The sequence below is a fragment of the Ovis aries genome, chromosome 1 (genome assembly GCF_016772045.2).
Source record: "Ovis aries strain OAR_USU_Benz2616 breed Rambouillet chromosome 1, ARS-UI_Ramb_v3.0, whole genome shotgun sequence".
In the NCBI taxonomy this organism is placed as follows: Eukaryota; Metazoa; Chordata; class Mammalia; order Artiodactyla; family Bovidae; genus Ovis; species Ovis aries.
Genome location: NC_056054.1, coordinates 8,825,236 through 8,852,948, shown reverse-complemented (window position 1 = coordinate 8,852,948; position 27,713 = coordinate 8,825,236). Strand labels below are relative to the sequence as shown.

General features: G+C 49.7%; 1 protein-coding gene across 2 annotated transcripts in view; it reads left to right on the top strand.

Moving 5' to 3' along the window:
• The window catches only part of CSMD2 (CUB and Sushi multiple domains 2), a 683,354-nt gene that overhangs the window by 248,380 nt on the left and 407,261 nt on the right, over nucleotides 1-27,713 (top strand). For both annotated transcript variants that reach the window (XM_027967572.3, XM_060416549.1), the window contains exon 5: nucleotides 13,758-13,965. In XM_027967572.3, the coding sequence (XP_027823373.2) occupies nucleotides 13,758-13,965 (208 nt within the window). The remainder of the gene's footprint in view (nucleotides 1-13,757; nucleotides 13,966-27,713) is intronic.

Below are 27,713 nucleotides of genomic sequence, written 5' to 3'. Positions count from 1 at the left end.
GAACAAGAAAGACTTGGACTCTGAGGTCCAAGTCCAGGCTGCCCCTAAACCCAGGGAGATGGGCATTTGGTCTGCAGCAAGTTGGGTGGCTAGTGCTCAGCTGTATTCCAAATGTTCTGGATCCAGGGAGAGGAACCTGCAAAATATGAGACAGAAGCAGAACGTCAGGCATGGAGAGAGCATGGATTCAAACCTACATTCAACTTGAGCCATGCCAGCTCAGAGCTGTGGCTCACCGGCCTGCCACCAAGCCCAAATCTTAAAGCCAGGACATGAGTACTAGCCTTAAAGGGTGATTGCGTACACATTTATTCACTCAGCATTTAACAACTTTTTTAAAAGATTTTTTTTTGACATGGACCTTTTTTAAGTCTTTATTGAATTTGCTATAATATTGCTTCTTTTTTATGTTTTGAATTTTTAGCCATGAGGCATGTGGAACCTTAGCTTCTCAATCAGACATTGAACCCACACTCTCTGTGTTGGAAGACAAAGTCTTAACCACTGGACCTCCAAGGAAGTCCCAGGAGTTAATTTAACAACTTCTGATTGAGTACCTACTCTGTGCTAGCTAGTCACTAACTCAATCTTTATTTATTAAATTCTTGTAAAGTGCCAGATATTGTTCTAGATGCAGAGAACTGCAGTGATGAAGTCAGACCAAGTTCCATGAGCTCATAGAGTTTACCCTTTAGCATCTGGGAGGCAGAAACAGACAAAAGTCAAAGAAACAATTTTCAGATTACCACTGGAACTATGAGGGAGATGAAATAGCTAGTGACAAGGGAGGGAGCTGTCAGGAGAGGACTCTCAGGAGGTGACATTTGAACTGAGTCCTGCGTGACAGGGCTTCCCAGATGGCGCTAGTGGTAAAGAACCTGCCTGCCAGTGCAGGAGATATCAAGAGACGCGGGTTCAATCCCTAGATTGGAAAGATCCCCTGGAGGAGGGTATGCCAACCCACTGTGGTATTTTTGCCTGGAGAATCCATGGACAGAGGAGCCTGGCAGGCTGTAGTCTATGTGGTTGCATAGAGTCGGACTTGGCTGAAGTGACTTAGCATGCCTGAATGACAAGAAGGAGCCTATTGTGTGGAGACCTGGGGAAAGGAACCTCAGATGCAAAGACCCTCAGGTGGGAGAGAGCTTGGCATGTTAGAAGAAGAGAAAACCAGTCCATGGGGCAATGTAGAGTCAGGGCAGGAGATGAGGGAGTAGATGGGGCTGTGGACAAGTTTGGGACAAGAAGTTTGGCTTTGATTCAAAGTTCAGGAGGTAGCCAGGGAAGAGCTTTATGCAGAGGAGTGGCACAGTTGAACTGACTTTTTTAAAAAAAGTTTGGATGATATAAAGGAGAGGGATTTTAGTTGGCAAGAGGCAAAACTGGGAAGCAAGTTAGGAGGCAGCCATTGCAGGTGTGCAGGCTGGAGCTGATGCATCTCAGTCAAGGGCGGCCATGGCAGAGATGGCGGGAAGGGGGCAGATTGGGTTTAGAGCACAGCCAGCAGCCTTGTGATGAAATGAATGCAGGTGTTGGTGGAACAAAGGGTCAAGGTTGACTCCTAGGCTCTTTCTGGAGTGCTGGCAGGGTGGGGATGCCAGTAACCAAAATGGGGGTGACTGGGGCAGGGAGCAGGAAGTGTGTACCCTAAGGACAGTCAAGAGAACTCATTTTGTCCAGGTCAAGTTTGAAAAGCCTATGATATCTCCAAGTAGAGGGTATCAGTTCTATGGCTAGAGGCAGTTCAGAGCTAAAAAGATCAGGAGAGGGGCAAGAGAGCCAGCATGGTGATGGAGATAGCTTAGAGGGCCCCTTGTGCTGAGCCAGTTATCCGACATACAGCAGGCACCAATGCCATGGCCGGCAGCGTGAACACCGAGTGTTTCTGACCATGGGGCCTCGGCAAGGACCGTGGCTCCCAGAGAGCTTTCCTAACTACAGTGTCCCTCCACTGCCATTGGGACCGCTGGTCCTAATTCTGTTGTCTTTGCCGTCCCCGGTGGCTCAGACGGTAAAGAATCTGCCTGCAATGCAGGAGACTTGGGCTCTATCCCTGGGTAGGGAAGATCCCATGGAGAAGGGAATGGCTACCCACTCCAGTATTCTTGCCTGGAGAAGTCCATGGACAGAGGAGCCTGGAGGGCTGCAGTCCATGGGGTCGCAAAGAGTCAGACACGACTGAGTGACTGACACGCTCACTTCACTTTATTGCCCATCACTACTGTTACTGTAGCGAAACCACTCAGCACGTGGGCTCTGGAGTCCAGTCACCTGGATTCCAATCCTGTCTGAGTGACTTTGGGCTAGCTACTCAACTTCCTGTGCCCCAGCCTTCTCACCTGTGGATGATAAGAAGAGCCGTACTTAACTCCTAAGGCGAAGGGAGGCTCAAGTTGATAAACACTCCACATGGAGCACAGGGCCTTGTTCACAGTAATGACTCAGTGACAGTTAGCTGTCATGATTCAGATAGCCATGGCTACCACTAGCCAGCATTTATCAAGCACGGACTGGGTGCCAGACCCCGTGTTATCTAATCCTCACCAAAAAAACCTCAGGATATTAAGATATTACAGTGAGGCAATGGAGGTTGGAGAGGTTGCTGGTGGTCACACAGCTAGAAGGTGATTCCACCCAAGTCTGTGTGCCAACCGACCATGATCTTGGCCACCCCTGTCTACTGCAGATGAGGACAGGGGCTTATGACCCATGGCAGGAGACTCATGGGGGCATTGCTCCTTCCAGAGCTGCTGCAGCTTGGTCAGAGCCCAAGACCCTGGTCCCTGCTGAGGTACATCCCCTACACAGGTCAGCCAGGCCAGGGGCTGCCCTGTCTCCATGGTTTCCCTTTGACCTTCCTCTTGAACTTGTCCCAGAAGCTCCTTAGGAGAAACCTCAGGGAAGCACCTGAGGTGCTTCTGCTGGGCATTGCTGCTTGAGGGTGGGGGCCTGGGTCTGAGGGACCAGAGTTTCCCATGAAGAAACCTGACCCAAGAACTCACCCAGCTCTACCTGAGCATGGGTGGGGGGCCCTCTCTCCCTGTGGAGAGAGCACACAGCCCCTGCCTCAGGCCCCTCAGGAGGAGAGAAGGAGAGTAGGAGGAGACCTCTCCCACCTGCAAAACCCGCCTCTGGGGTCTGGGGCTTCCAGGAGCCTGTGTCAGGACTGGCATCGCAGGGGCCGAGACCCGAGTGGCAGAGAAAGAGGTGGATAACGGCATGGAGTCTGAGCATCCTGGATTCTAATCCTGGACCCAACATTTAGTAGCCGTGTGACTATGGGCCAGTTTTAAAAACTCTCTGAGCCTCAGTTTTCTCCTCTGACTGTGTGGATCACAATAAACTATGGAAAATTCTGAAAGAGATGGGAATACCAGACCACCTGACTTGCCTCTTGAGAAACCTATATGCAGGTCAGGAAGCAACAGTTAGAACTGGATATGGAACAACAGACTGGTTCCAAATAGGAAAAGGAGTGTGTCAAGGCTGTATATTGTCACCCTGCTTATTTAACTTACATGCAGAGTACATCATGAGAAACGCTGGGCTGGAAGAAGCACAAGGTGGAATCAAGATTGCCAGGAGAAATATCAATAACCTCAGATGACACCACCCTTATGGCAGAAAGTGAAGAGGAACTAAAAAGCCTCTTGATGAAAGTGAAAGAGGAGAGTGAAAAACTTGGCTTAAAACTCAACATTCAGAAAACGAAGATCATGGCATCTGGTCCCATCACTACATGGCAAATAGATGGGGAAATAGTAGAAACAGTGGCTGACTGTATTTTTCTGGGCTCCAGAATCACTGCAGATGGTGATTGCAGCCATGAAATTAAAAGACGCTTACTCCTTGGAAGTTATAACCGACCTAGACAGCACATTGAAAAGCAGAGACATTGCTTTGCCAACAAAGGTCCGTCTAGTCAAGGCTGTGGTTTTTCCAGTGGTCATGAATGAATGTGAGAGTTGGACTATAAAGAAAGCTGAGCACTGAAGAATTGATGCTTTTGAACTGTGGTGTTGGAGAAGACTCTTGAGAGTCTCTTGGACTGCAAGGAGATCCAACCAGTCCATTCTGAAGGAGATCAGTCCTGGGATTTCTTTGGAAGGAATGATGCTGAAGCTGAAACTCCAGTACTTTGGCCACCTCATGCGAAGAGTTGACTCATTGGAAAAGACTCTGACGCTGGGAGGGATTGGAGGCAGGAGGAGAAGGGGACAACAGAGGATGAGGTGGCTGGATGGCATCACCAACTCGATGGACGTGAGTCTGAGTGAACTCCGGGAGTTGGTGATGGACAGGGAGGCCTGGCGTGCTGAGATTCATGGGGTCACAAAGAGTCGGACACGGCTGAGCGACTGGACTGAACTGAAGGTGTGGATAGCATAACACCTGTCTCTTTGAGCTGTTAGAGAATCAAATGAGAAAATGCAGATGCAGGGGAAGCATCTGCCGTGACATCTGGCCTGTAAAGAAAGTGCAGCAAAGAAGCGGCACCTCACTGAGTGCCGTGTCCCGTCTACGTCATCCTCTCGGAACGGCACCTCGGGGGCAGTGTCTATGGAAGGAGTCTGGGGGTGGCAGAAACAGCGATGCTCTTGGGCAATTGGCAGTTTCTTCATTTTAGAAAGAGGTGTCCTTGTGGGATGAATTGAGACGGAAGCATCGATATAGGTCCACTAACCATGTATACAATGGCTGGCGAGAGGGCAGCTGCTGCACAGTACAGGGAGCTCAACTCTGTGCTCCCCCTGATCTAGAGGGGGCGGGCCGGGGGTGGGGCAGCCAAGAGGGCGGCTGGTTCACACTGTTGTACAGCAGAAACTGACTCAACATTGTAAAGCAGTTATACTCCCACTAAATAAAAAGAAAGGGTGTCCTTGATAAAGCCAAGGATAAAGGGGCACCTGATGTGAAGAGCTGACCCATTGGAAAAGGCCCTGATGCTGGCAAAGATTGAAGGCAAAAAGGAGAAGGGGGTGACAGAGGATGAGATGGTTGGATGGCATCACTGACTCAACGGACATGAATTTGAGCAAACTCCAGGAGATAGGGGAGGACACGGGAGCCTGGCGTGCTGCAGACCATGGGGTCACAAAGAGTCGGACATAACTGAGCCACTGGACAACAACAACAAAAAGGGCAGAATTCTGAGCCCCCAGAAGAGGGAACTGGTGAGGGACACTGAGCTTCACAGTGGAAGGAAAGAGGGGGGCGCTGCTGGTGGCTTTGGGGCTCTCATGCCCTGGCTCTCTCAGCCTTGCACTTGAGTTGTCAGATGGCGGCTTCTCTCCAAGAGGGGCCAATTGAGATTTTCCTTTTCTCAGAAGCTGAGTACCCCTGAGCAGGGAAGACATGGACAGAACCCCAGTGCAGAAGACCTCAGGGCTTCTAGGCATGCAAGAGCGTGCACGGGAGTTGGCTTCAGATGGTGGAGGGTGGGGAGGGGCACGATGCAAGTTCCTCCATCCCTACCTGAAATTTGTGAGTCACCAGAGAGTTAGCAGACGTCAAAGGGGGCTGAGGGAGAGTTCTATGAAATTATAGTTAATTGAGGAAATTTCGGTGAAATTTAAAGATGATCATAAATAAACTCATAAACTTGGAAAGGCAACTATCAGCATAACACACCTGCACCCTAGAATAGACATGACTTAATGGCGATGGAGAATGCCCATTGCCAGAGAAGGAGGAGGTGTAAATTAATATTTTAGGAGTGTGGTGTCAGCTGAAGGTTATATTTTACGACTTGAGGTTGTAACCATGAAATATGATGCCTTGTTTAAAGTGTGAGAGAATCTCCAAACAACTTTTACAGCATCTTCAATCAAAACTGGGTGATGCAGGAGCAAGAGTGTCAGAGGAGCCTAAGAGGCAGGGAAGACTCCAACAGCAGAGATGCCATCGTCAGAGCAGACTTGAGCCTCTACCCTCTAGAGGGTCTCAAACTCCCGAGTCCTCAGCTCGGCACAGTCTAGAAGTCATTGACTAAAACTGGGACATTTGGGAATGAATTTGAGGCAGTAAAAGTATGGTGGATGAACCTAGAGCCTGTTACACAGAGTAGAAAGAGGAAAATATCATATATTCATGCATGTATATGGAATCTAGAAAATTAGTATGGATGAACCTGTTTACAGAGAAGAAATGAAGACACAGATGTAGACGTATTAATTTGTCTGCCTTAACTCTTCTCCTTTGTTTTTGGATTTTCTCACTTTTCTCATTAAATTTACTCTTTGGAATTGGAGGAAAACCTAGGAGGCTAAGGAAACAAGAGGGAGGGGATACCGAGGGTGGGGCGGGGGAGGGTAGAGAGGAGGCTCTGTCCCTGAAAAGGGACCCCTGCAGGCTCTGTCCCTGAAAAGGGACCCCTGCAGGGTCCTGCTCAGTTTCAGAAGGTGTGATGTAGTGAAGTGAACTGAAGTGAAAGTCGCTCAGTCGTGTCTGACTCTTTGTGACCCCATGGACTGTATAGTCCATGGACTTCCCCAGGCCAGAATACTGGACTGGGTAGCCTTTCCCTTCTCCAGGGGATCTTAACCTAGGGATGGAACCCAGGTCTCCCATATTGCAGGCGGATTCCTTACCAGCTTCCCCAGTAGAGGAGACCATAGTCCGGGTGCCAGAGAGACGCAGCTGGAATCCTAGCTTGGTCACCTACTGTATCATCTTCTGAAAGTTACTGAATCTTTCTGAGCTTCAGTTTCCTGTTTCATTTATTTGTTCAACAGGTATTTACCGGGTGCCTCCTATATACTAGGAAGTGTGGTAGATTCTGGGGACAGAACAGACATGGACCCTGCACTCACAGATCTTACTGTCTAGACATTAAATAAATTACTCAGTTGATCAATTAATTATGGTAAAGTATGTGGTACTCTGAAAATATATGATGGGGAGAGAGGGGGTATTCTGTATCTGGAAACATTCTTGAGGAAATGACTCTTAGATTGGGACCTAAAGACTAGGGAGGGGCCAACCAGGCCCAAGGAGGTAGGGAAGAAGGTTCCAGAAAGAGAGGACAGCATTTTCACAGCTTCTTGGGCAGGGAGATGCTTGGTGCAAAAGAGCTGGGAGGAGGCCAGTGTGGTTATGGGAAGTAGGTGGGGGAGTGGCTGGTATGAGGGGAGGCCCTGTGAGGTGCTTGTCAGTCCCCGGAGATTCTGCTTTCTCCTGAAGGACAGTGGAGTTATCGAAGGTTCCTGTGGAGGGGCACGGTGTCACCAGGTCTATTCTTACTGGGATCACTAGAGAGTTGGACAGCGAAGAAAGCTGAGCACCAAAGAATAGAGGCTTTTGAACTATGGTGTTGGAGAAGACTCCTGAGAGTCCCTTGGACAACAAGGAGATCCAACCAGCCAATCCTAAAAGAAGTCAGTCCTGAATATTGGAAGGACTGATGCTGAAGCTGAAACTCCAATACTTTGGCCCCCTGATGTGAAGAATTGACTCATTGGAAAAGCCCTGATGCTGGGAAAGATTGAAGGCAGGAGGAGAAGGGGACGACAGAGGATGAGATGGTTGGATGGCATCACAAGTAAACTGCAGGAGTTGGTGATGGACAGGGAGACCTGGTATGCTGCAGTCCATGGGGTCGCAAAGAGTTGGGCACAACTGAGCTCCTGAACTGAACTGGCCTCTGTGTGAGGAATGGGTGGGCAAGGGCAGGAGGGATGCTTGGAGACAGGAGGGAGGCTCGAGACCACACACCCCTGGGGCCAGCTCAAGGTCCCTGCACTCCTGCCCTGCTCCCTCACCTTTCCACCTGCAGATTTCCCCTCTAACATCCACCCCGTTTCTCCTTCTCTGCCTCCTTTCAGGAGCCCCTGCTTCTGTCTGCTGCCCATTAAATATTGCTTCCCTTCCCAGCCTTTTCCACTCCCATGGAGCCTGGCTCACTCCCAGCCTCTTGGGCTCCAGGCTCCGGGTCCTCTCCACGGTGCCGCCAGCCCATGTGCATGGCCACTTCTCAGCCTCCTCTGCACTCACCCTCGGCGTGGGGGTGGGGAAGCGCCCTTCCCCCACCGTCCCCATCACTGCCATCATCAGCGCTGTTGGCCCGCTACAGACCTCCGGGTCCGCTTTCCCTCCTCCCCTTTGTGGTCCACTCCGGGGTGGAGGCCACATCCTCTTGTTTCTCCCCCCAGACTCGCTCTTGAATCTCTTCTGCTCCTTCTCCTCTTTCACATGGCCCAGAGTTCAGGCTCTGATGATGGGAATGGCCTCTTCACTGTTCTCCTCACTACTTCTCCCCACCTGCCACCCTTGCCACCCCCCAAACCACAGCATCCATCCATCATGCAGGGACCAGAGTCACTTTCTAAAGCAGACCCAGCTTTCACTCCCTGCTGACAGTCCTACAAGTCTCCCCAGCACCAGCAGGGCAGAATCTCTCCCTTTAGCAAGCCCTCTGAGGCCTTTCCGAGTGGACCTCCACCTCCCTTTCCACGTCCACCCCACCGTTCATCTCATGCATCCTACACCTTCACCTGGAGGGAAAGTACCCCACTTCCCAAGCTCACCAAGCCCATTAGGGCCCCCCTTGCCCTCAAATGCCGTTTCCTCTGCGGGGAAGCCCTTTCTTTTCTCTCCCTCCACACTTGCCTATTCCTTTCTCAAGGTCCAGGCTAAGTGTCTCTTCTTTGACCGTGACTTTCCTAACCTTCAGTGGAGTCAAGATGAAGCTACTGTGGCTAAGAGTGTAGACACTTCCACCTGGGATAGACAGGGCCAGTGTGGGACTCTTGCAGCCTGCAGGCCCTGCGCTTGCTGGGAACGACACTGACAAACCTCCCGCTTGCTGGCTGGCTCCTGGGCCTTATCTCCTTGGTACTGGTCACGGTGAAGTTAAGGAGACAAACTGCCTTGGATGTCAGACTTCACAGGCTTCTGCCAGAGAGATACCCAGGAAAGGCTGTGCACCTGGACATGACAAACAGCTCCAGGAAAACTCAATTTAAAACTGAGCAAAGCAAATGTGTCTACCTTTCCTCCCACCCTGCTTTACGGGGGCAGGTCACCTGGATTGGAGGCAGCAGGAAAAAAAAAAAAAAAAAAGGGAGGAAATGAGGAGAACAGAACTGCAGGCCTTCACATGGCATCCGAGGCCCTTCACCAGGCAGCCCGTCCTTCCCACCCACCCAGCTCTGCCATCTCTGTGTTGCCCTTTGAGTTCCAACAATCCTGACTATGCCTCTAAATGCTACACGTGCCCCTGCAGCCGCCTTGCTCCTGCCTTTGCTCTGCCTAGGACACCCTTTGGCCTGATCCTACCAGACAGTCAGCCCTCAATCCCACCAGCTCAGCATTCAAAACGCAGCCAGACATTGACTCCATCTCCCCAGTACCGCCTGGCCCAAGCCAACAACATCTCTTTCCTGAATCACTGTAGTAGCCTCTGCAAGCCCCTTGCTTCTGCCCTCTTCCTCTTTGGTCTGTTGTCTACACAGCAGCTCAAGGGATCCTGTTAACACACCAGTCAGATGAGGTCTGCTCAGAACGTGCCGCTGACTTCTCATCTCATTCCGATAGAACCCCAAGACCTAGCAGTGGCCTCGAAGGTCGTCCATGGAGCCCCATCCCTGCCCTCTCCTCCTTACTCCCAGGGTGCCATCCGCTTGGGTCTCCTGATGCTCTTTAGCAGTGCCAGGCCTCTGCACACCAGGGCCTTGGCATCTGCTGTTGTATCTCGAATGCTGTTCCTCTAGATAATCACCGCGCTTCCCCTCTGCCTCCCCCTGGTCTCGGTAAATGTCAGCCTCTCAGCGAGGCCTGCTCTGACCCCGTTTAGTGCGAGGTCCTCCCATCCCCCTCCGGCACTGGTCACCACTTCACTTATCACTCTTGGTTGCTTAGTCGCTCAGTCGTGTCCGACCCTTTTGCCATCCCAGGGACCGTAGCCCACCAGGCTCCTCTGGGCTTTCCCAGGCAAGAATACTGGAGTGGGTTGCAATTTCCTTCTCCAGGGAAATCTTCTGACCCAGGGAGCAAACCCATGGTTGAACCCTCATCTCCTGCATTGGCAGGTGGATTCTTTATTGCTGGGAAAGAAGTTTACTTAGGCAAGAAGTTTACTTATTTATCTTGAGTATTGTCTGTTTTCTTCCGACTGGAATGTCAGCTTCACAAGGGTAGGAATTTTATTTGCAGATGAATCCTTTGTACCTAGAACAGTGCCTGACACATAAGAGATACTCAGTAAATGTTTGTTAAATGAATGAATGGATATCTCAACACAAATGTTGCCTCTTACGTGAAGCCTTCTCAAGTCCCCTCAGCTGTCACTGTGCCTTGACCCCTTGGTTGTAACAGTTCTGGGAGCCACTGCATGTTTGCTTGGCTACCCCCACTCAGAGAAACTCTCCGGGCAGGGATGAGATCATGCTTTTCGTGATGTAGTGCTGGGCCTGGCCCAGTGTCTGGCACACAGCAGCTGCTCACCTAGTGAGTGTGGGAGGGAAACTTTCCTGAGTACCTGCTGAGTGAGATGCCTTCATTTCTGTGCTCATACATATCGAGGAGCTGAACATTTAAGAATGGGCTCATTCTTAGGAGTTCCCTGGTGGTCCACACTTCCACTGCAGGGGGAACAGGTCTGATCCCTGGTTAGTGGACTAGAATCCCACATGCTGCATGGCACGGCCAAAAAAATAGAAAAAGAAGGAAGAAATGGGCTCATTGTCTTGAATAGACCTTACCCCTGTAGAATGACATTAGTAAGGATAGTTCAGGACCTCTGAATAAACCCACTTTTATCCCCATCCCACACTGCTTCTGTGTATCCAGCTGTCAGCTCCATCTCTCCACTGGGATGCCCCCTGCACACACTCTGCCCCGTGGTGTCCCAAACTGCCTGCCTTCCACATTGCAAGGCGTCCCCCTCCTCCTGGGTCCCCTGACACAGGAAGTGGCAGCTTTTGTTCCTCCAGATGCTCATGCCTGAAGCTTGGGGTTCATTCATGCCTCCCGACTGCTAGTCCTGTAGATCTACTTCTTCACTAGCTGTCAAGCAGGTCCAACTCCCACCCTCCTCAGGTCCTTTGGCTCGGATCGCATCTGGCCTTACCTTGACTGTGGTGACTCTGTGCTACTGAGAGCATCCTGCCCACTGCCCCAGCTCAGACCTCGTCTATGCCCCAGTGGTCTAAGATGCAGATATAATCCTGTTTCCTCACTGTCTTTGATCCTCAAGATGAAGTGGAAGGAAAGGGAGGATTTGCCTTTAGTTGGGCATCAGGCACGCGCCTGTCCCTGGCTAATGCTCGGTACTGTCATATTCATTTTCCCTTCAGCTGTCACAAGAAACCATTCTGCAGAGAAGCAGAATGAAGCTTAGAGAAATAAATCTCCCAGGGTCTCATGCGCCGGAGAATTGTGGAACCCAAATTCAAGTCTAGACCTTCCTGACCCGAAAATCCAGTTTCTTTCCAATACAGCCCACTGCTTCCGATCTTCTGGAGCCCAGTGTCCTCTGTCGTCTGGCTCCTCCATCTCCAGCACCACCGCCCATCACTCCTCTCTGCTCGCTCTGTTCTAGACAGACCATCTCGAACGACTTATCTTAGACCTGCCTTGTGGTTGTGTGCTTCCATAGTTATGACCTCTGGTTCTCTTTTCTTTTCGATGCCCTTCCATCTCTTCTCTGTGTAGTGAACTCCGGTTCATTCTTCAAAACCCTGCCCTGACAGTACTGCCTCTGTTAAACTTGCCCAAACTGACCCACCCAAGCAAAGTAACGTGTTACTTCATCTCTGTCCTCAAACTGTGAATTGTACTTCTGCAAGATAAGGGAGTGTTGGTTAAGAGCACTGGCCCTGAAATTAGACTGTTGGGCTTAAAAATCCCAGCTCCTTTAATTACCCATTTCCTTCCCCAGGGGATCTTCCCGACCCAGGGATCAAACCCGGGTCTCCCACATTGTAGGCAGACACTTTACCGTCTGAGCCACCAGGGAAGTCCACTATCAGCTGTACCTTTGGCAAATAACTGAAACTCTCTGTGCCTTGGTTTCTTTACCTGTAAAATGGGAATGATATTTCACAGAGTCATGAAATCTGTGGAGTAGTTAGCATAGCACCTGGCGCCGTGTATGTGCTTAATAAATAGTAACTTTGGTTACTGTTATTCTGCTGCCTCTGACACACATTTGAACCCTGATATTACATTTTTCCTTCCTTTATAGTTTAGTCCACATCTGTGACACAGCTCTTGCTAAGTGGATTACTATCCCTTACTCGCACACAAGGTGCTTCCTTGGTGGCTCAGCGGTGAAGAATCTGCCTGCAATACAGGAGATGCAGGTTTGATCCCTGGGTGGGGAAGATCCCTTGGAGAAGGAAATGGCAACCCACTCCAGTATTGTTGCCTGGGAAATCCCATGGGCAAAGGAACCTAGTGGGCTACAGTTCATGGGGTCACGAGAGTTGGACACAACTTAGCAACTAAACCACCCTCACCACTTGCATACAAGCTCCAGGAGGGCAGGCTTAGGAAATCTGGATAACTTCCACTAAGCCACTCAGCTGTAAGCTGCAGGGGAGGGGTGCACACTGACGTGTGCAAAAATCGGAAAGCCAGTGTTCTTAACTATTATATATCGGAGCATGGTCTTGGGATCATTGTTTCTGCATATCAAGTCTCAGCTGGGATTTAGGCTGGAGCAGTGATTCCATCAGGATGTGCTGTGGGGATGAGGAAGACACGGTCCCTGCCCTTGGGATTTCCAGCAAGTTCAGAACCTAGAGTGGCAGACAGACGTGTGACAGGTCGTTCACACGGTGCCAAGTACGATGTCTGAAGTCACACACTTTGCTGCAGGAGCGCAGAGAAGGGAGCAGTTATTAAAAGCACGGGGGAATGAGGCTTTACTGAGAAGTGGCGCTGGAGTTGGATCTCAAAGCATCGGAAGACTTCCTCTGGACAAGGGGCATCCTAGACAGATGGAGCGGTGTGAGCAAAGCCCAGGAGGTGTGACCATGCCCAGCACTGGAACGGAGCTGACCTGGGCCCGAGGAGCAGGAGGGAAGATTGCAGAGGTCTGGCCAGGCTGTGAATGCCCTTTGAGCTTTGCCCTCAGGGAACTGTGATGAGCTTTCGTTTTGTTCCATTACATCCAAGAGCTTCCCTGGTAGCGCAGGCAGTAAAGAGTCTGCCTGAGATGCAGGAGACCCAAGTTCGATCCCTGGGTTGGAAAGATTCCCCTGGAGAAGGAAATGGCAACCCACCCCAGTATTCCTGCCTGGTTAATCCCATGGACTGAGCAGCCTGGCAGTCTACAGCCCATGGGGTCCCAAAGAGTCGGACGTGACTGAGCGACTAACACTTTCACTTCCACATCCGAAGTTTCCTAGGATCTGGTAGGAAACAAGGTCCTGGTCACCACAGTCATGACCGTGGGAATAAGTGTGATAACTGATTTCTCCTTTTTTCTTGGTCATTGCGCAACAGTGTGGTGTAGCAGCTAGAAACATGCTCAACAGGCAGAGCTCACCCAGCTCACTGACCTAGCTCATTGGCTGTGGGACCTCAGGCAGGTTGCTTTACCTCCCTGTGCCTTGGTTTCCTCATCTGTTCAACGAGAAGAAGAAGAACTAAAATTATCGGAGCAGGGCCTTGGGCATGATCAGGGCTCTGGAAGTTTGTAGCACATCGTCTCTGCAGGTCATGTCCCAGGGTCCTCTCTGCCTCTCATGCATGAAGTACACAATTAAGTACCAGGACCTGGACTCACATGAGCCTCTTGTCTCTGCCCACAGCGGACGATGCGTGCGGCGGGACCCTGCGAGGCCAGAGCGGCATCATCTCCAGCCCACACTTCCCCTCGGAGTACCACAACAACGCCGACTGCACCTGGACCATCCTGGCCGAGCTGGGGGACACCATCGCCCTGGTCTTTATTGACTTCCAGCTGGAGGACGGTTACGACTTCCTGGAAGTCACGGGGACTGAAGGCTCCTCCCTTTGGTAAGCACGCCTCCCCGCCCCTCCCCCTCCCCTGTCCCTGCAGCTGTGGCTTCCCGGGATGCGGTCCCCTCGGTGCCTAGACCTGCAGCCAGGGGTCCCTTTGCCACCTGTTCTGCCCCCTGCTGGAGAGTTTCCTTTCCTCATAATGAGAAGTCACTGTGTATTTGCAGAGCTGGGGTCAATTTTCACGGTGATTTTGGTACCTGATTTGAAGCATGTCCTCACTGAAGAATATCAGGATGGGATTTGGTCAAGGAACTTGCATTAAGACTAACAGTGGTATCAGGACGTGGATAGGGTCTCAGTGAAATGATGTGAAATATTGTCCCATTGCTGGAAGCATCCAACAAAGGGCCTAGAACATTGAGTGGCAGTTGCTTTTCCCATGCCCAGGGTTCTGAGACGGGAGAGGCATTATCACGTCTTGGTTCCTGCGGGAAGGGCTAACCTACTTCCTATTGTTTGGCTTCACCACAAAGCAGGGCTTTTGTGAGCTGTGTTCTGCTGCCATGGAGACTCTGGTGTCGGCAGGTTTGGGAGGAGACGGATGATGAAGGCTTACCGGCCTTGGTTGTGTGTGGTCTCCCAGGCTTGGACCCATGGGGTGGGCCCTAGCTGGGGCTGGCTTAGGGAGTAACGTGCTTTCTGTTTGGGTGACAAGCCTCGAGAATGGTGGTGTGACATTCGTAATGTGCTCTTGTGTTCTGGTGGTTCTGTTATCAGGACGAGGGCAGCGGGGGGACCTGGGTCAGAACATCGGGAGCCAATAGAAGGATGCGCTCAGGCGTGTTTCTTTGCAGTCTTGATTGCTGCGTGGTGCCGGGAAAGGTGGGGCTCGCTGCCTGGGACTGAGGAGGAGGAGGTGTCACTGAGGGGCCTGAGTGAAGCAGAAAGTGGCAGCTGCAAGCATCAGGGATGGATAGTCCCTTGGGAAGACAGACATAGTGGTCAAGGGGCTAGAGACATGGGCAGGGAAGGGGAGGAAGGATGGGAGAGGAGGAAAAAGAGTGGCTGATGTTGAACATTTCTTTTATACCAGGTTTTGTTGTAGAAAGGCCAGTTGAGTAAGACATGGCCCTTTGACAGTGAGGAAAACAGACAAATCCACCACAGGCCCCAAGCATGACTATTTGAGAGGGATAAAATGGGAACAGACTCCTGCCAAATATGGACTTTGAGCTTTGGGGACCAAGAAACTCAAATTTCATGTAGTGGTAGAAGGTGTGCTGAGCCGGGGGTCAGAAGACCTTGGTGTCAAAAGCGTGTTGCAAAAACTTGGCCAAATCAGGTCATTTACTGCCCTGGATGGGGTGTTGAGACAGGCAGATGTGAGCCAATGGCTGATTGCTGTGTGGAGGTTGGTCCAGGGGCAGTGACTGGACATTTGGTGCTCGGAGTTGGGATGAAAGTCTAGATGACTGTCCACCGAACCACACTCCCAGTGACCTGCCCAGTCTGAAGACTTTCTGTCTCCCTGCCCTCTTTTTGTAAAATACCTATGTTTCTGATCGTTTATGTCATACATATGCTCCTTATAGAAAACTTGGACAATATTAAAAGGTATAGGGAAATGAATAACAAGTATTAACATTGTTCGTACTTGGTTACGTTGGGTCTTAGTTGCAGAATTCGAGATCATTCCTTATGGCTCACAGGCTCTCCAGTTGTGGCACTCAGGGTCCAGAGCGCTCAGGCTTCAGTAGTTGCAGCTTGAGGGCTTTGATGCCCAGCAACATCTGGGACCTTCGTTCTGCAATCAGGGATCAAACCCACGTCCCTTGCATTGCAAGGCAGATTCATGTTTTAAAAAACCTTTTTATTTTGTATTGGGATATAGCCAATAAACAGTGTTGTGACAGTTTCAGGTGAACAGCAAAGAGGCTCAGCCATACATATGCATGTATCTATTCTCCCCCAGACTCCCCCCTCTTTTAGGCTGCAAGGCAGATTCTTAACCACTGGACCACCAGCGAAGTCCCACAAGGATTAACGTTTTGATGTATTCCCGTTTGGCCTTTTTGCTTTGCCTAGATCAAGCTAGCTGGCCATTTATATATATGTTTAATATTAAAAAATTAAGATCTGAAAAATGTCAGTAACTATATATTTTTAACTGAACATTATATCATGAAAATTTTTCCTATATCATTACACATGTCTCCTAAATGTAATAGGTGTGAGAATAGAATTTATTTAGTAAATAAACAGTACTTATTGAGCTTTTATGTGGCAGGCTGATTCTAAGCTCTTGCAGCTGTATTTCATTTAGACTTCTATGAAGTAGGTAGCATAATCTTCCTCCTTTTACAGATGAGGAAAATGAGGCCCCGTGTGGTTGGGTCACTGGCTTGAAGTCACACAGGTAGTAAGGAGCAGAACTGGGATTCAGCCCCAGGTTAGCTGGACTTGAAAGCCCATCTTCTTAGTCACGTCAGCACACTACGTCATGCAATGTTTGTGAAGGACTGTGGCAGCTGTGGTGCATTCCCTTGTGAGACTGCCACAATTCACTCCATCAGGTCTCTTGATGGATTGTATCCAAGTTCCCACTTCTGCAAACAGATACCTAGACGGATAGCCTTGCTGGTTCTCTCTCTTCCAGCCCCAAGGCCTCTGCGATGCACTTGTTTATCCGTAGGCCAAATAGTCTCCCACAGCCTCCACCCTCACCCCGAGGTGTGAATCTACGCGGTTGTCCAAACTTCTGGAGGGAAACAAACGTGAAAGAGTATTCCTTTTCCTATTAAGTCACTCAGTGGGGAAGGAATTAAGCAGAGGAAATCGTTAAGGGAGTCATTCAGAACTCTGCTGTAAGATTAAATTATAATCATTTACAGGGTCTGTGTCACCCTTGCCAGGCAGGATGCATTTGTTGTTCTAATTTATACCTGCATAGCAGTTACGGATGAACAAAGCTGCAGGCTCAGGAAGTCTGTGCAAAGAACCCGCTCCCTCCCCAGCCCCTCTCCTTTATGGATCCCTGGACTCATGTGAAAATGGGATGCTCCTGGTTTATGAGTGTATTGCTTTTATCAGCGGATAAAAGCAATAGGACTTTAGGATGTTCTCTTGAGTCATCCCATGGACAGAGGAACCTGGTAGGCTACAGTCCGTGGGGTCTCAAAGAGTCGGACATGACTGAGCGGCTTCACTTTCACTTTTCACTTTCATGCATTGGAGAAGGAAATGGCAACCCACTCCAGTGTTCTCACCTGGAGAATCCCAGGGACAGGGGAGCCTGGTGGGCTGCTGTCTCTGGGGTCGCACAGAGTCGGACATGACTGAAGCGACTCAGCAGCAGTAGCAGCTTGAGTTCTTTACCAAGCAGAGAAAGACAACATCTGGAAAGATGAATTTGAATAGCTAGACATCCCTTCATCTATTGAGAAAACAGATACACCTTTTAGAGGAGGGGAAAAAAAAAAAAAACTATCTCCTTTATCTGGAGAAGGGAATGACAACCCACGCCAGTGTTCTTGCCTGGAAAATCCAATGGACAGAGGCGCCTGATGGGCCCCTGTCCATGGGTTCGCAGCATCAAACCCGACTTAGCGACTAAATCATACCTCTTCTATCAGGTGGCAGATTTGTGATGATTCAGAAGAGGATGGTGACATGGACTGTCCCTGACTCAGTTCCCACACTCTCCTCCCCCTCCAAGGAGGATGTAAGCAGGAGAGTTTAAATTAGGGTTTGGACTTCATGGACTTCAAGTTCCAAATGATTGGGAAAACATAGGCTTGATAATTTTTTATTTTGCCAAATAAGGATATTAGAGAACAAAATAAAAAAACCCTGCCAACTTTTCAGGACATGATTGCATGAAACAAAGGACAATTCAAAGCCAAAAACGTGGGAGGATATAATCAATGGCACTGACATACTGGAAGACGGGGGTGGGAGGGGCACATAACAATGGTGTCTGCCTGTAACCGTAAAGCCCTGTGATGCATATGCATTAATCGGTGGACTACCGCTTCCTGTTGTGCTTGTCCATCCCTGGCTTCTGAGAATCCGACCATACATGTTTTGAGTGAGAAAATGTTGTTACTGTAGTGAGCACTGAACCCTGCAACCCTGCCATGCTGAGGGGGTCCCAAGTGTCTTAGACTTGCTCTCCCTAAAGTTAATTGTCTTTTTGTGTGTGTGATTGACCAGGAGCCAAATTGGGCTTGAATTGACTTGAGAGTTACAATCCACATAGCAGATTTGGTATTACTCCCCTACCACACACACACACACACACACACACACACACACACTCTCTCTCTCTCTCTCTCTCACACAGCCAAAGGACACACTCTCCTCCAAGTCATTGCCATATACACATCACCAAGTCAACCCCCCTGGCACATACATACTTCTAGTTCACTGAACTCAATTTAGGGACCAATTTTTGCTCACTGATCCTTCTCAGGGGTGGATAGTGGTCTTTGTTCTGCTCTGACCCCATCTGTTGGCAGTGATCTTCAGGGAGCCCTATTCCTTCCTCTCCAATTCTATGAAAATACGCTCACCACGGCTCCAGTTCCTCACGAGGCTCCTGGATTTTTCGGAGGGCTGGGACTAAGGGATGCAGAAGAGTCTCTTAAAGCCCGGGCTTCTGGGTCCCTGGAGGGAATTAGGATCATGTTATCATAACGAGGAGAAGTAATTGCCAGGCCATTACAGAGGCGGCCTCTCCATCATGGAGAAAATCAGTGAGTTAAAATCCACCCAGAATCTCTCCCCTTTGCCTCATGCTGAACTCTGTCCCCGGGCATCTCAGCAGGAGCTTCCCCTGGGCTGTATGAGAGGAGAGAAAGCCAGACACCCCTCCGAGAACAGGGGCGAGGTCTGCGTAGTGTCTCCAACCTTAGGTGTTGAGCCTGCCCCTTGGCATCTAACTGAAGAGACGGCAGACTTGGGACTCAGACAGACGTGAGCTCAAAACCCAGATCCACCTCTTCATCGCTGTGGAATCCTGGGATATTTACTAACCTTTCTGAACCTCAGTTTCCACATCTGAAGAATGGGGCTCATTATACCAACCTACAAGGCATGTTGGAAGGGATAAACATGTAAACTGTTGCCTGACTTAGTCCTGGGATGGGGACTAGAAGCAAGGTGCTCACTCTCTGAGGGAAAAAGGGTATGATGAGGCCACTCTGAGCTTCGCCCGATTCTTGGTGACCCCACCACAGCCATGGCCCAGCCTGCAAGCCCAGTGGCATCTCACCAGGCAGAGTGACACTTGCCTGATCCAGCTCTGGGGAATTAGCTGGGCACCAGGTGAGGGGAACTGGCAGAGAGCCCCTGAGTCAGACAGGAGGACACCCTTGCAGAGTCAGCAGATGGGGGTGATTTGGTTGCAACTGTCTTCTCAGAGCTGCATGTTGTGAGCACACTGTGAAAAGCAGCAACTCTTCTCTGCCTACACTCAGGCCCTGGGCTGGCCAGTTCAACTCATTCAGCTGCTGATGGCTGCTCTGAGCCGGCCTGGGGCAGGGGCGATGCCCCAGCAACCCTAAGGAGTCTGCAGGGTTGGGAAGAAGGGGCAGCGTGTGGAGAAGACATTCTGTAGAGAGTGGGGAGGCACAGCCCCTCTCACCGTCTCGGATTGATGAGGATGCAGAATCTGTTGGGCCTTCCTTCCTCCTTGGCTCCTCTCCCGCTGCCTCTTCCACCCCTGTGGCCGTTTCTTCCTGTGACGGGGAGGGCAGGCAAGGCCTGGCCTGCACTCAAGGTGGAAGCCACCCTTTCTCTGGGGCCAGCTGAAGTGCCAGCCACAGGGATGTGTCACGGGGGTGTGTATGGTAGAGGGAGTTCAAAGCTCCTTCCTGCGTCCGCGATTTCTGTGTAGACTCAAGACCACTCTCCCATCTTCTGTGGATCCGCCTGTACCGGGAGTCGCAGCCCCTCGGCCTCTCCTCTTCGCTTCCTTCAGTCTACTTGGATTTCATGCTTCGTTTCACTGCGGTCATTTGGGATCTGCTGCCCATTCCCTCTGTGCCCTCAAGTCTAGCCCCCTGCAGGCCTCTGTGTGACAACCTTGCCTCCACTGAACATGCAAAATAAGAAAAGAAAGGAGAACATGCTGCAGGGTTTTAGAGGAGGATGCTGTCCTGGGGCAGGAGACTGGGGCCGCCAGGCAGGGCCTGCATTCGAGCCGGGCCTTGAAGGTGGGTGCTGTTTTGATAGGAGAGCGGGAGATGAGGGGTGGGAGGGCGTCATTCTAGGGCTGCTGGCTGGGTCTCCTGGCCAATGTAGGAGCACCCTTCCTGACCCCTGAGACACAGGCCCAGGAATTCTGGTCCCAGGGATTCTCTAGGGAGGATTCTCTCCAGCATGCACCCACCCTGGAGACTCTGCTATCCACGTCTGAGCCTCAGTAGCCTCTTCCACCTGGGAAAAAAGAGGAGAAAGCCGACTCCAATGCCTAGTGTTCCCAGGTCCTGCCCCTAGGGCGGCCCAGTAGACTTCAGCTGTTTTGGGTTTTTTTGGTGGGGGGAGTTGTTTGTTTTTCGTTTATTGCTATACTCCAAGGCATGTGGGATCTTAATTCCCCAACCATACATCAGACCCGTGTCCCCTGTAATGGATGTGTGGAGTCTTAACCACTGCACCACCAGGAAAGTCCCTTCAGCTGTTTTTGAAAAGAGACTTTCTCTGGAAAGCAGGTTCAACCTACTCTCTGGATTCAGCTTTGAGGATTTTTCTTTACTTTGTTTCCCTTCACTGGTTTGCTTTTATTTTTATAGGTGGGTATACAAACACTCCCATCTACTATACAGACATTCAGTTTGAAATTTTGCTGGTAACAATTTCTCCTTTTGAAACACTGAGTTTTAATTATTAAGCATTTTGCCCATGGAATTTGAGCCAACTAGAACCATTTGATCTCAGTGACTTTTAACTAGATATTTCATTCAAGAGTCATTAGATTCAGATATAATTAGAATGAAAACAGCATGCCAATGGGGATTTGTTAATAACTATTCACTTATTTATTCATTCACATATATTTTGTCAAACCATTGGTTTAGATCATTTTCATTCTTTGTTACTTTTTCCCTGTTTTTTTTTTTCAGTAATTATTTATTGAGAGCCTTCTATGAACTAGGCTCTGCTAGGTGCTAGGGAGACAGAAACACAGTCCCATCCCCAGGGAGATATTTATTTACTCCACAGATGTTTATGTAATAGGCATGCATTGTACAGGACCCTGGAGCTCACAATCAGGGCAGAGAGGCATATAATTAAGCATATAATTAAGTGCTTTACAATAGCATGTGTTAGGTACTTTTCTTAGAGGTATACAGAAGTTCCCCTGGGGCTAAAAAAGAAATGTAATAGCTACAATTCTTATTTTTTTTCAAGATGTAGAAACTCATCTCCAGCTGATTCAAGCTAGAAAGGGAATATGTTGTCTTCTATAACTAAAAAGTCCAACTGGCTTCAGGCACTGCTGGATCAAGGCGTGTAGATAAGGTCACCTGTATTTGCTTCTCCCCCTCACCCAGCTTTGTCTTCCTGGGTCTTGGCTTCACTCTCGGGCCAACTTTCCCCGTGAGGTAGCAGAGCTGACCACCATCAGCTTCCCCCATCCTACTGATTTAGCAGTCCTAGCAGAAAGACAGTGTGTCTTTCCTAAAGGTTCCCACAAAAGCCCTCAGATGGTCCTTGATTGGACCAGAATTGAATCATGTGCTCGGCCTTCAACATCGATATATAGCTAGATGATATTCTTACTGGCCAGGCCCGGGTCACATAGCTATCTGTTCTACCCAAACCTCTGACTGGGAGTGGAAAAGAAGTGGTTCACCAAAGGAATACCAGGTCACTAGGAAGACAGAAGCAAAAAGCGTCCTCCTGAAAGGACTCAGTCTTCCCTCACAATAGAGGGGCTCCTGGGAGGACCCAGATGAATGAGCCCCAGATGGGGTGACTTTGGAGTTGAACTGAGGGGTGAGCAAACGTTTATCACTGACGTGGAGCCAGAAAGAGCCCTGCTGTGTTTGCAGCATTGCAAGTGGGGTGCAGGGTGCAAGAGAGCAAGGGCAGGATACGAGGTCTGAGACGAGCACCGAAAGAGCAAGGGTCGTAAAGAACCTTGTCCCCACGTTCATAAACGGGGAGAGGAGTCCGTAGACTAAAGAAAGCTATTGAAGTATTTTAGGCAGAGAAGGAACATGATCACCCTGAATCTTAATTGGGTTCATAGAAGGTTCAGAAGCCAGCTGTAAAACTCGGTGACCACTCAGCCGAGAGATCATCCAGCCTTGAAGTATGGTAGTTGTAAAGGGATGGAGCAGAGACGGCGACCTCAGAAAACACCTCAGATACAGAGTCGGCTGCTTTGGGGGCTTCACTGGAAAGGAGTAATGAAGGCAGGGGAGGAGTCTGTGGTGAATCCCGTCTCTGGCTTGATGGCTATGGTGGGGTCATTCAGCAGAGGAACACAGGGGAAGGAGCCGGGCCAGGGGGTGCTGGCCTCCCCAGCATGAAATGGGCACAGAGAGGGAAGTTAAGGCCACAGCAAGGAAGAAGATACAGGGACAGGGTTACTGATACACACTGTTTGCGATGAGACGAGTGGAGATGGCCATGGGACAGGAATGACTATGGCTGAAAAGTTTGGTGTTTAAGTATGTATTCTGGCAGGGCCTTGAGAAGTCATCCTCAGGGATCAGCACCAGCAGCATTATCAGCAGTGTCTGCTTTCAGCACCTCGGTCAGCCGTACCACCTCCATCTTCCCTGCCAGCGTCTGTCATCATTCATTCATTCAAACGACTTAAGCCCTTCCATTGTCTGACACTGAGCCTGGCATCGGGGAATACAGTGGTGGAGAAAACAAATGAAGTCTCTGTTTTTGTGGGACTTCTGGTCTACTCCGGGGAGACTGCTATGGAAAAAAGAATCACAGAATATATGTAAAATACAGCTGTGATGAGTACCATGAAGGAAATGAACAGGATGGGGAATAATAGCTCTGGAGACCTTAAGTAAAGAGGGTTGGGCCGGCCTCTCTGAGGGGACGGGATCTAAGATTAAGGCTTGACTGTTGAGAAGGAGCCGCCGTGGGAGGCACTCAGGATCAGCACTTCAGGCAGAGGAGATTACACGTGCGAAGACCCACGTCACAATGCCCTATTTTCCTTTGAACTTCATACAGGCAAGTGGTGTGAGGTCTATGCCTGTTCTCTGCGGTTTCAGTCTGTTTGAATATCAGGAGCAAGGCAGGGTCAAGGTCTTAGGCTGGCAGAGATGTTCATGAAACAGCTGAGATGGTGCATGACTGAGGCCGTTAACCGCAGTGGCACCCGGAACTGGCAAGGTGATGGGCCTGTTCCAGCCTAGACTCAGAACCTCCTGCCTCCCTGTGGGTCTGTGACAACCTCACTTCCCTCTCCTTTCCTGCCACATCACAATGCTTTAAACCAGCCCGAGAAGCTGTTCTCTTCTGATGGAGCCCATGAAATTACATCTGTTCTTTCCATCAGGAGCCAGGCCATAAATAACCAGCCCTTTAAAATCTCATCTCCCGTATCTCTCGGAGTTGGAAGTGGCATTACGGGCTCTGCAGCTGAGCAGTGGGAAAGGATTAGAGCCCTGGCATGCTGCTGGCAGCCCGGGCCCGGAGATCTGGAGCGCGAGGCTGGGGCTTCTGCACGCGCCACATGACTTTCTTGTTTGCATCGCTGAGAACTTGTTCTCAGAAAGAGAACACGAGCTGCAGCTGGACGGGGCAGGAAGCAAGCCGGGGTCGTCCGCTCTCGGCATAGCGTCTCCTCTAGAGCTGGCGACTTGGCCAAGTTCTATGTGTGGGAAGCCGAGGTCAGGCAGCTGGCCTGCGCCCCATGGGTCCAACTGCGTGCAACAGGTTGGTAATAAGCACGGCGTCTGCGTGGCAGCCCGTGCCAGAACCGTGAAGGGCACCAGACAGTGAGATGCTCTTGTCGACCTCTCTGGAGGAGCTGCCAGATGCCCGATGGAGCCGCGAAGACAGATGGAAGGTGCTGTTCTGGGCCCTTCCAGAGGCCCCTCGCTCTGGCACCATCCGCCTTCCAGAACGATGTTCGAGGCCCCAGTCCTGGTCTCCTCCTTCCCACCTGGCCACGGATGTTTGTTCTGTGTGCTCTTGGCATCGCGTAGCCCATGTTTCACTCTGGTTTTTGCCTGTCCCTTGCTTTCACAACTTCTCCTGGCTCCCTAAGACTGACCTAGTTCTGTCCCTGAGCTTATACTTCTTGTAACCCCAGTTCCTCCTCATCCAGTCGCTGATGTATGATACCCACAACTCGCCAGAGAAGCAAGATGCAAGCAGGAAGCTAGCATTTGATAATCTGATGAAGTGGCAAATGACATGGTTAGACTCAGTGGATTTTGTCATTTGGGAAGGGAGAAGGCAGGCTTGGTTTGAACACAATGGAGAGACTTCGTGGGATACTAGAACTCCAGCATCTCTGGGAAATCTCATCGAAGTTCTTGGAAGAGCAGTCTGTCCCAGCTGCCTCTCAGGGTTCTGGCCCCAGTAACTTCCACCTACTTCACTGTGGCTTCTACCCCCAGCCTCCCCCTGAAACTATTCCCATTAAGATCATCATCAGAGAACCAGCCCCCAACCCCAAACACTACCACTTCCAATGCCAAAGCCAAAAGGTCATCTTCAAGTGTCGCCCTACTGGATACTTCTGCATTCCTTTACATTGTTGCTTACTGCTCCTTCCAGAACTTTCCTTTTCTCTTTTTTTCTTTCTGAGGCTGCTCGCTATGATTTTTCTTAACCTCTCTGACCATTCCTTCTCTGTCTTCTTCAATGACCACAGGATTCTGTTCTCACCTAACTGCACTGCCCATTCCCCCATGTTCTTCCTGGGTTAGCTTATCTGCTCCCGTGGCTTCAGATAAGCCACCTGTCTGTTTACAGTTCTCAAATGTGGCTCCCTAGCTCATCCTTCCCACTGGGTATCAGCCTTTGGAGCCAAGTACTTATTGGACAACTCTCCCTTCATGTCTCACCAATGCCTCTGACTCAACGGATCCCAACTTCATTCATAACTGATGATTAACGTGGGCAGGGTTTGTTTCCTTTCTTGGTTTATGGCACTACCCTCTACCTAGTCAACCACAGCTCTGGGAATCGTCCTGTCTAATCCCTCTCTCTCACCAGTCACATTCAGTTAATTGGGAAGTTCCCCCCAATGAACCCCCCGTGGCATATCTTTAGTCTTGACTACCATTCCCCCAGTTCAGCCCATCATCTTTTCTTCTTTGTGGGTTATAATAGCCTCCTTGCTGATCACTCAGCTTCTTGGCACTCTCCAATTCATCCTCCCCACTGCTACCAGAAGGGTTTAATTAAAATGCAGATCTGACATGCTAAGCCCCAGGCAAAAGCTTTCAATCATCTTCCATTGTCTACAGAACAAAATTCCAGCCCTTGATAGGCCCTTCTTGATCCAGCCCTTACCTGCCACCCCAGCCTCTTCCCTTGCCACTTCCTTCTTTGAACTCCATTAACCCTCACACTCAGTAGTATCACACCACAAAGGCTTATTTCCTGCTTATGCTGCACGTCTGTTCTGGGAGTCTCTCTAATCCACACAGTCACACCCAGGAGTATCCAGGATCTAGAATCTTGTAGTTCCACTATCTGGAATATGTGGCCTTGTCCAATGGCATAGCAGGCAAAGAGAGTGGTGGATCTAACATGGGCTTTTCACGGCCACAGCCCAGATACGATGCATATCACTTTCACTCACACTTCATTGGCCGTAAATAGTCATATGGAGTAAGTCAGACAGAGAAGGAGAAACACAGCATAACATCCCTTATATGAGGAATCTAAAAAGAAAAGATACGAACGAACTTATTTATTATACAAAACAGAAACAGACTCACAGACTTGGTTGCCAGAGGGCAAGGAGGGGGGAAACGGATAGCTGGGGAGTTTGGGATGGGCGTGTACACACTGATATATTTTAAATGAATAACCACCAAGGTCCCACTGTATAGAACAGAAAACTCTGCTCTAGATATTGTTTGGCAGCCTGCATGGGAGAGGAGTTTGGGGAAGAATGGATACATGTATATGTACGGCTGAGTCCTTTGCTGTCCACCTGAAACTGTCACAACATTTTTAATCAGTTATACTCCAATACAAAATAAAAAGTTAGAAAAAAAAAAAAAGAAATATTCACATGGTTCAACCTAACCATAAGGGAGCCTGGGAATGTGATAGCAGATGAAATGACTGGTGAGCGAGTCTCTCTGCCACACTTCAAATTTCAGGAGACAAACGCCGTAGCTCTTGTCAAAGAACAGCCTCTCCTTTATGCTGCAGATCTGTTCTTCTCCAAAGATTTCCCTGCTGGAATCATCTCCTTTTTTTTTTTTTTTGCACTCGTCATTTTTTTTTTTCTTTCCTATCAAACACTGTTTAATGTTTAAGAACATAGAGACGTGTTCTGTATCTACCATCTGAAGTCAAAACCAGCACGCCCCGAACTCCCCCATCACTCAGCTCCATCCGGCTACCACACCTGCTGAGACAGATCCCTTTCTCAGTATCTGCCCCAGCTGCCACTGAAGCTGGCCTTGGGAAGTGACCAGTGTCACTGCTCCGTCTTCATGTGACCTGGCTTCTTGGCAACATCCAACACGGGCCATCTGCCCTGAAACTAGTTCCTTCTCTTGGCTGCCTTCAACCCCGTAGCCAGCTGCCTATGGCCATCCCTTCTCTATCACCTCTGCTGTCTTCTCCACGGTTCAACCTCTGTCCACCCTTTACACGTGGACTGTGCTGGGGGTCCTGGGACCCTCCTCTTCTCCATTCACCCTCTTTCCCAGGTAATCTCGATGAATCACAGGTTGACTTTCAATATGACCTACACGCCAGTGACTCTCAGTGTAAATATTCAGCCCTGAAGGACCTTTTTGGGATCCATATGTATGAATGGGAATCTCAAACTCTTAATGGAATCTCAAAATGAACACTTCAAAGCAGACTTTTTAAAATTGTGGTAAAATAACGCTAAATTGGCCATTTTAATCAAGTTTAAGTGTACGGTTCAGTGTCATGAGGTAGATTCACATTGTTATGCAATCAGCACTACTGTCCACCTACAGAACTTTTCTCACCTTCCCAAATCCAAACTCAGAACCCATTAAACGTAACTCCCCATCCCCTCCCATTCTCTGGTAACCACCCTTCTACTTTCTATCTCTATGGATTCAGCTACTCTAGGCACTTCATACAAGAGGAATCATACAATATTTGTTCCTTTTGTGTTCAGTTCAGTCCAGTCGCTCAGTCGTGTCCGATTCTTTGCGACCCCATGAATCACAGCACGCCAGGCCTCCCTGTCCATCACCAACTCCCGGAGTCCACCCAAACGCATGTCCATCGAGTCAGTGATGCCATCCAGCCATCTCATCCTCTGTCATCCCCTTCTCCTCCTGCCCTCAATCTTTCCCAGCATCAGGGTCTTTTCAAGTGAGTCAGCTCTTCGCATCAGGTGGCCAAAGTATTTGAGTTTCAGCTTCAACATCAGTCCTTCCAATGAACACCCAGGACTGATCTCCTTTAGGATGGACTGGTTGGATCTCCTTGCAGTCCAAGGGACTCTCAAGAGTCTTCTCCAACACCACAGTTCAAAAGCATCAAATCTTTGCGCTCAGCTTTCTTTAGAGTCCAGCTCTCACATCCATACATTTTGTGTTAGCATAATGTTTTCAAGGCTCATCCCTATTATAGCGTGTATC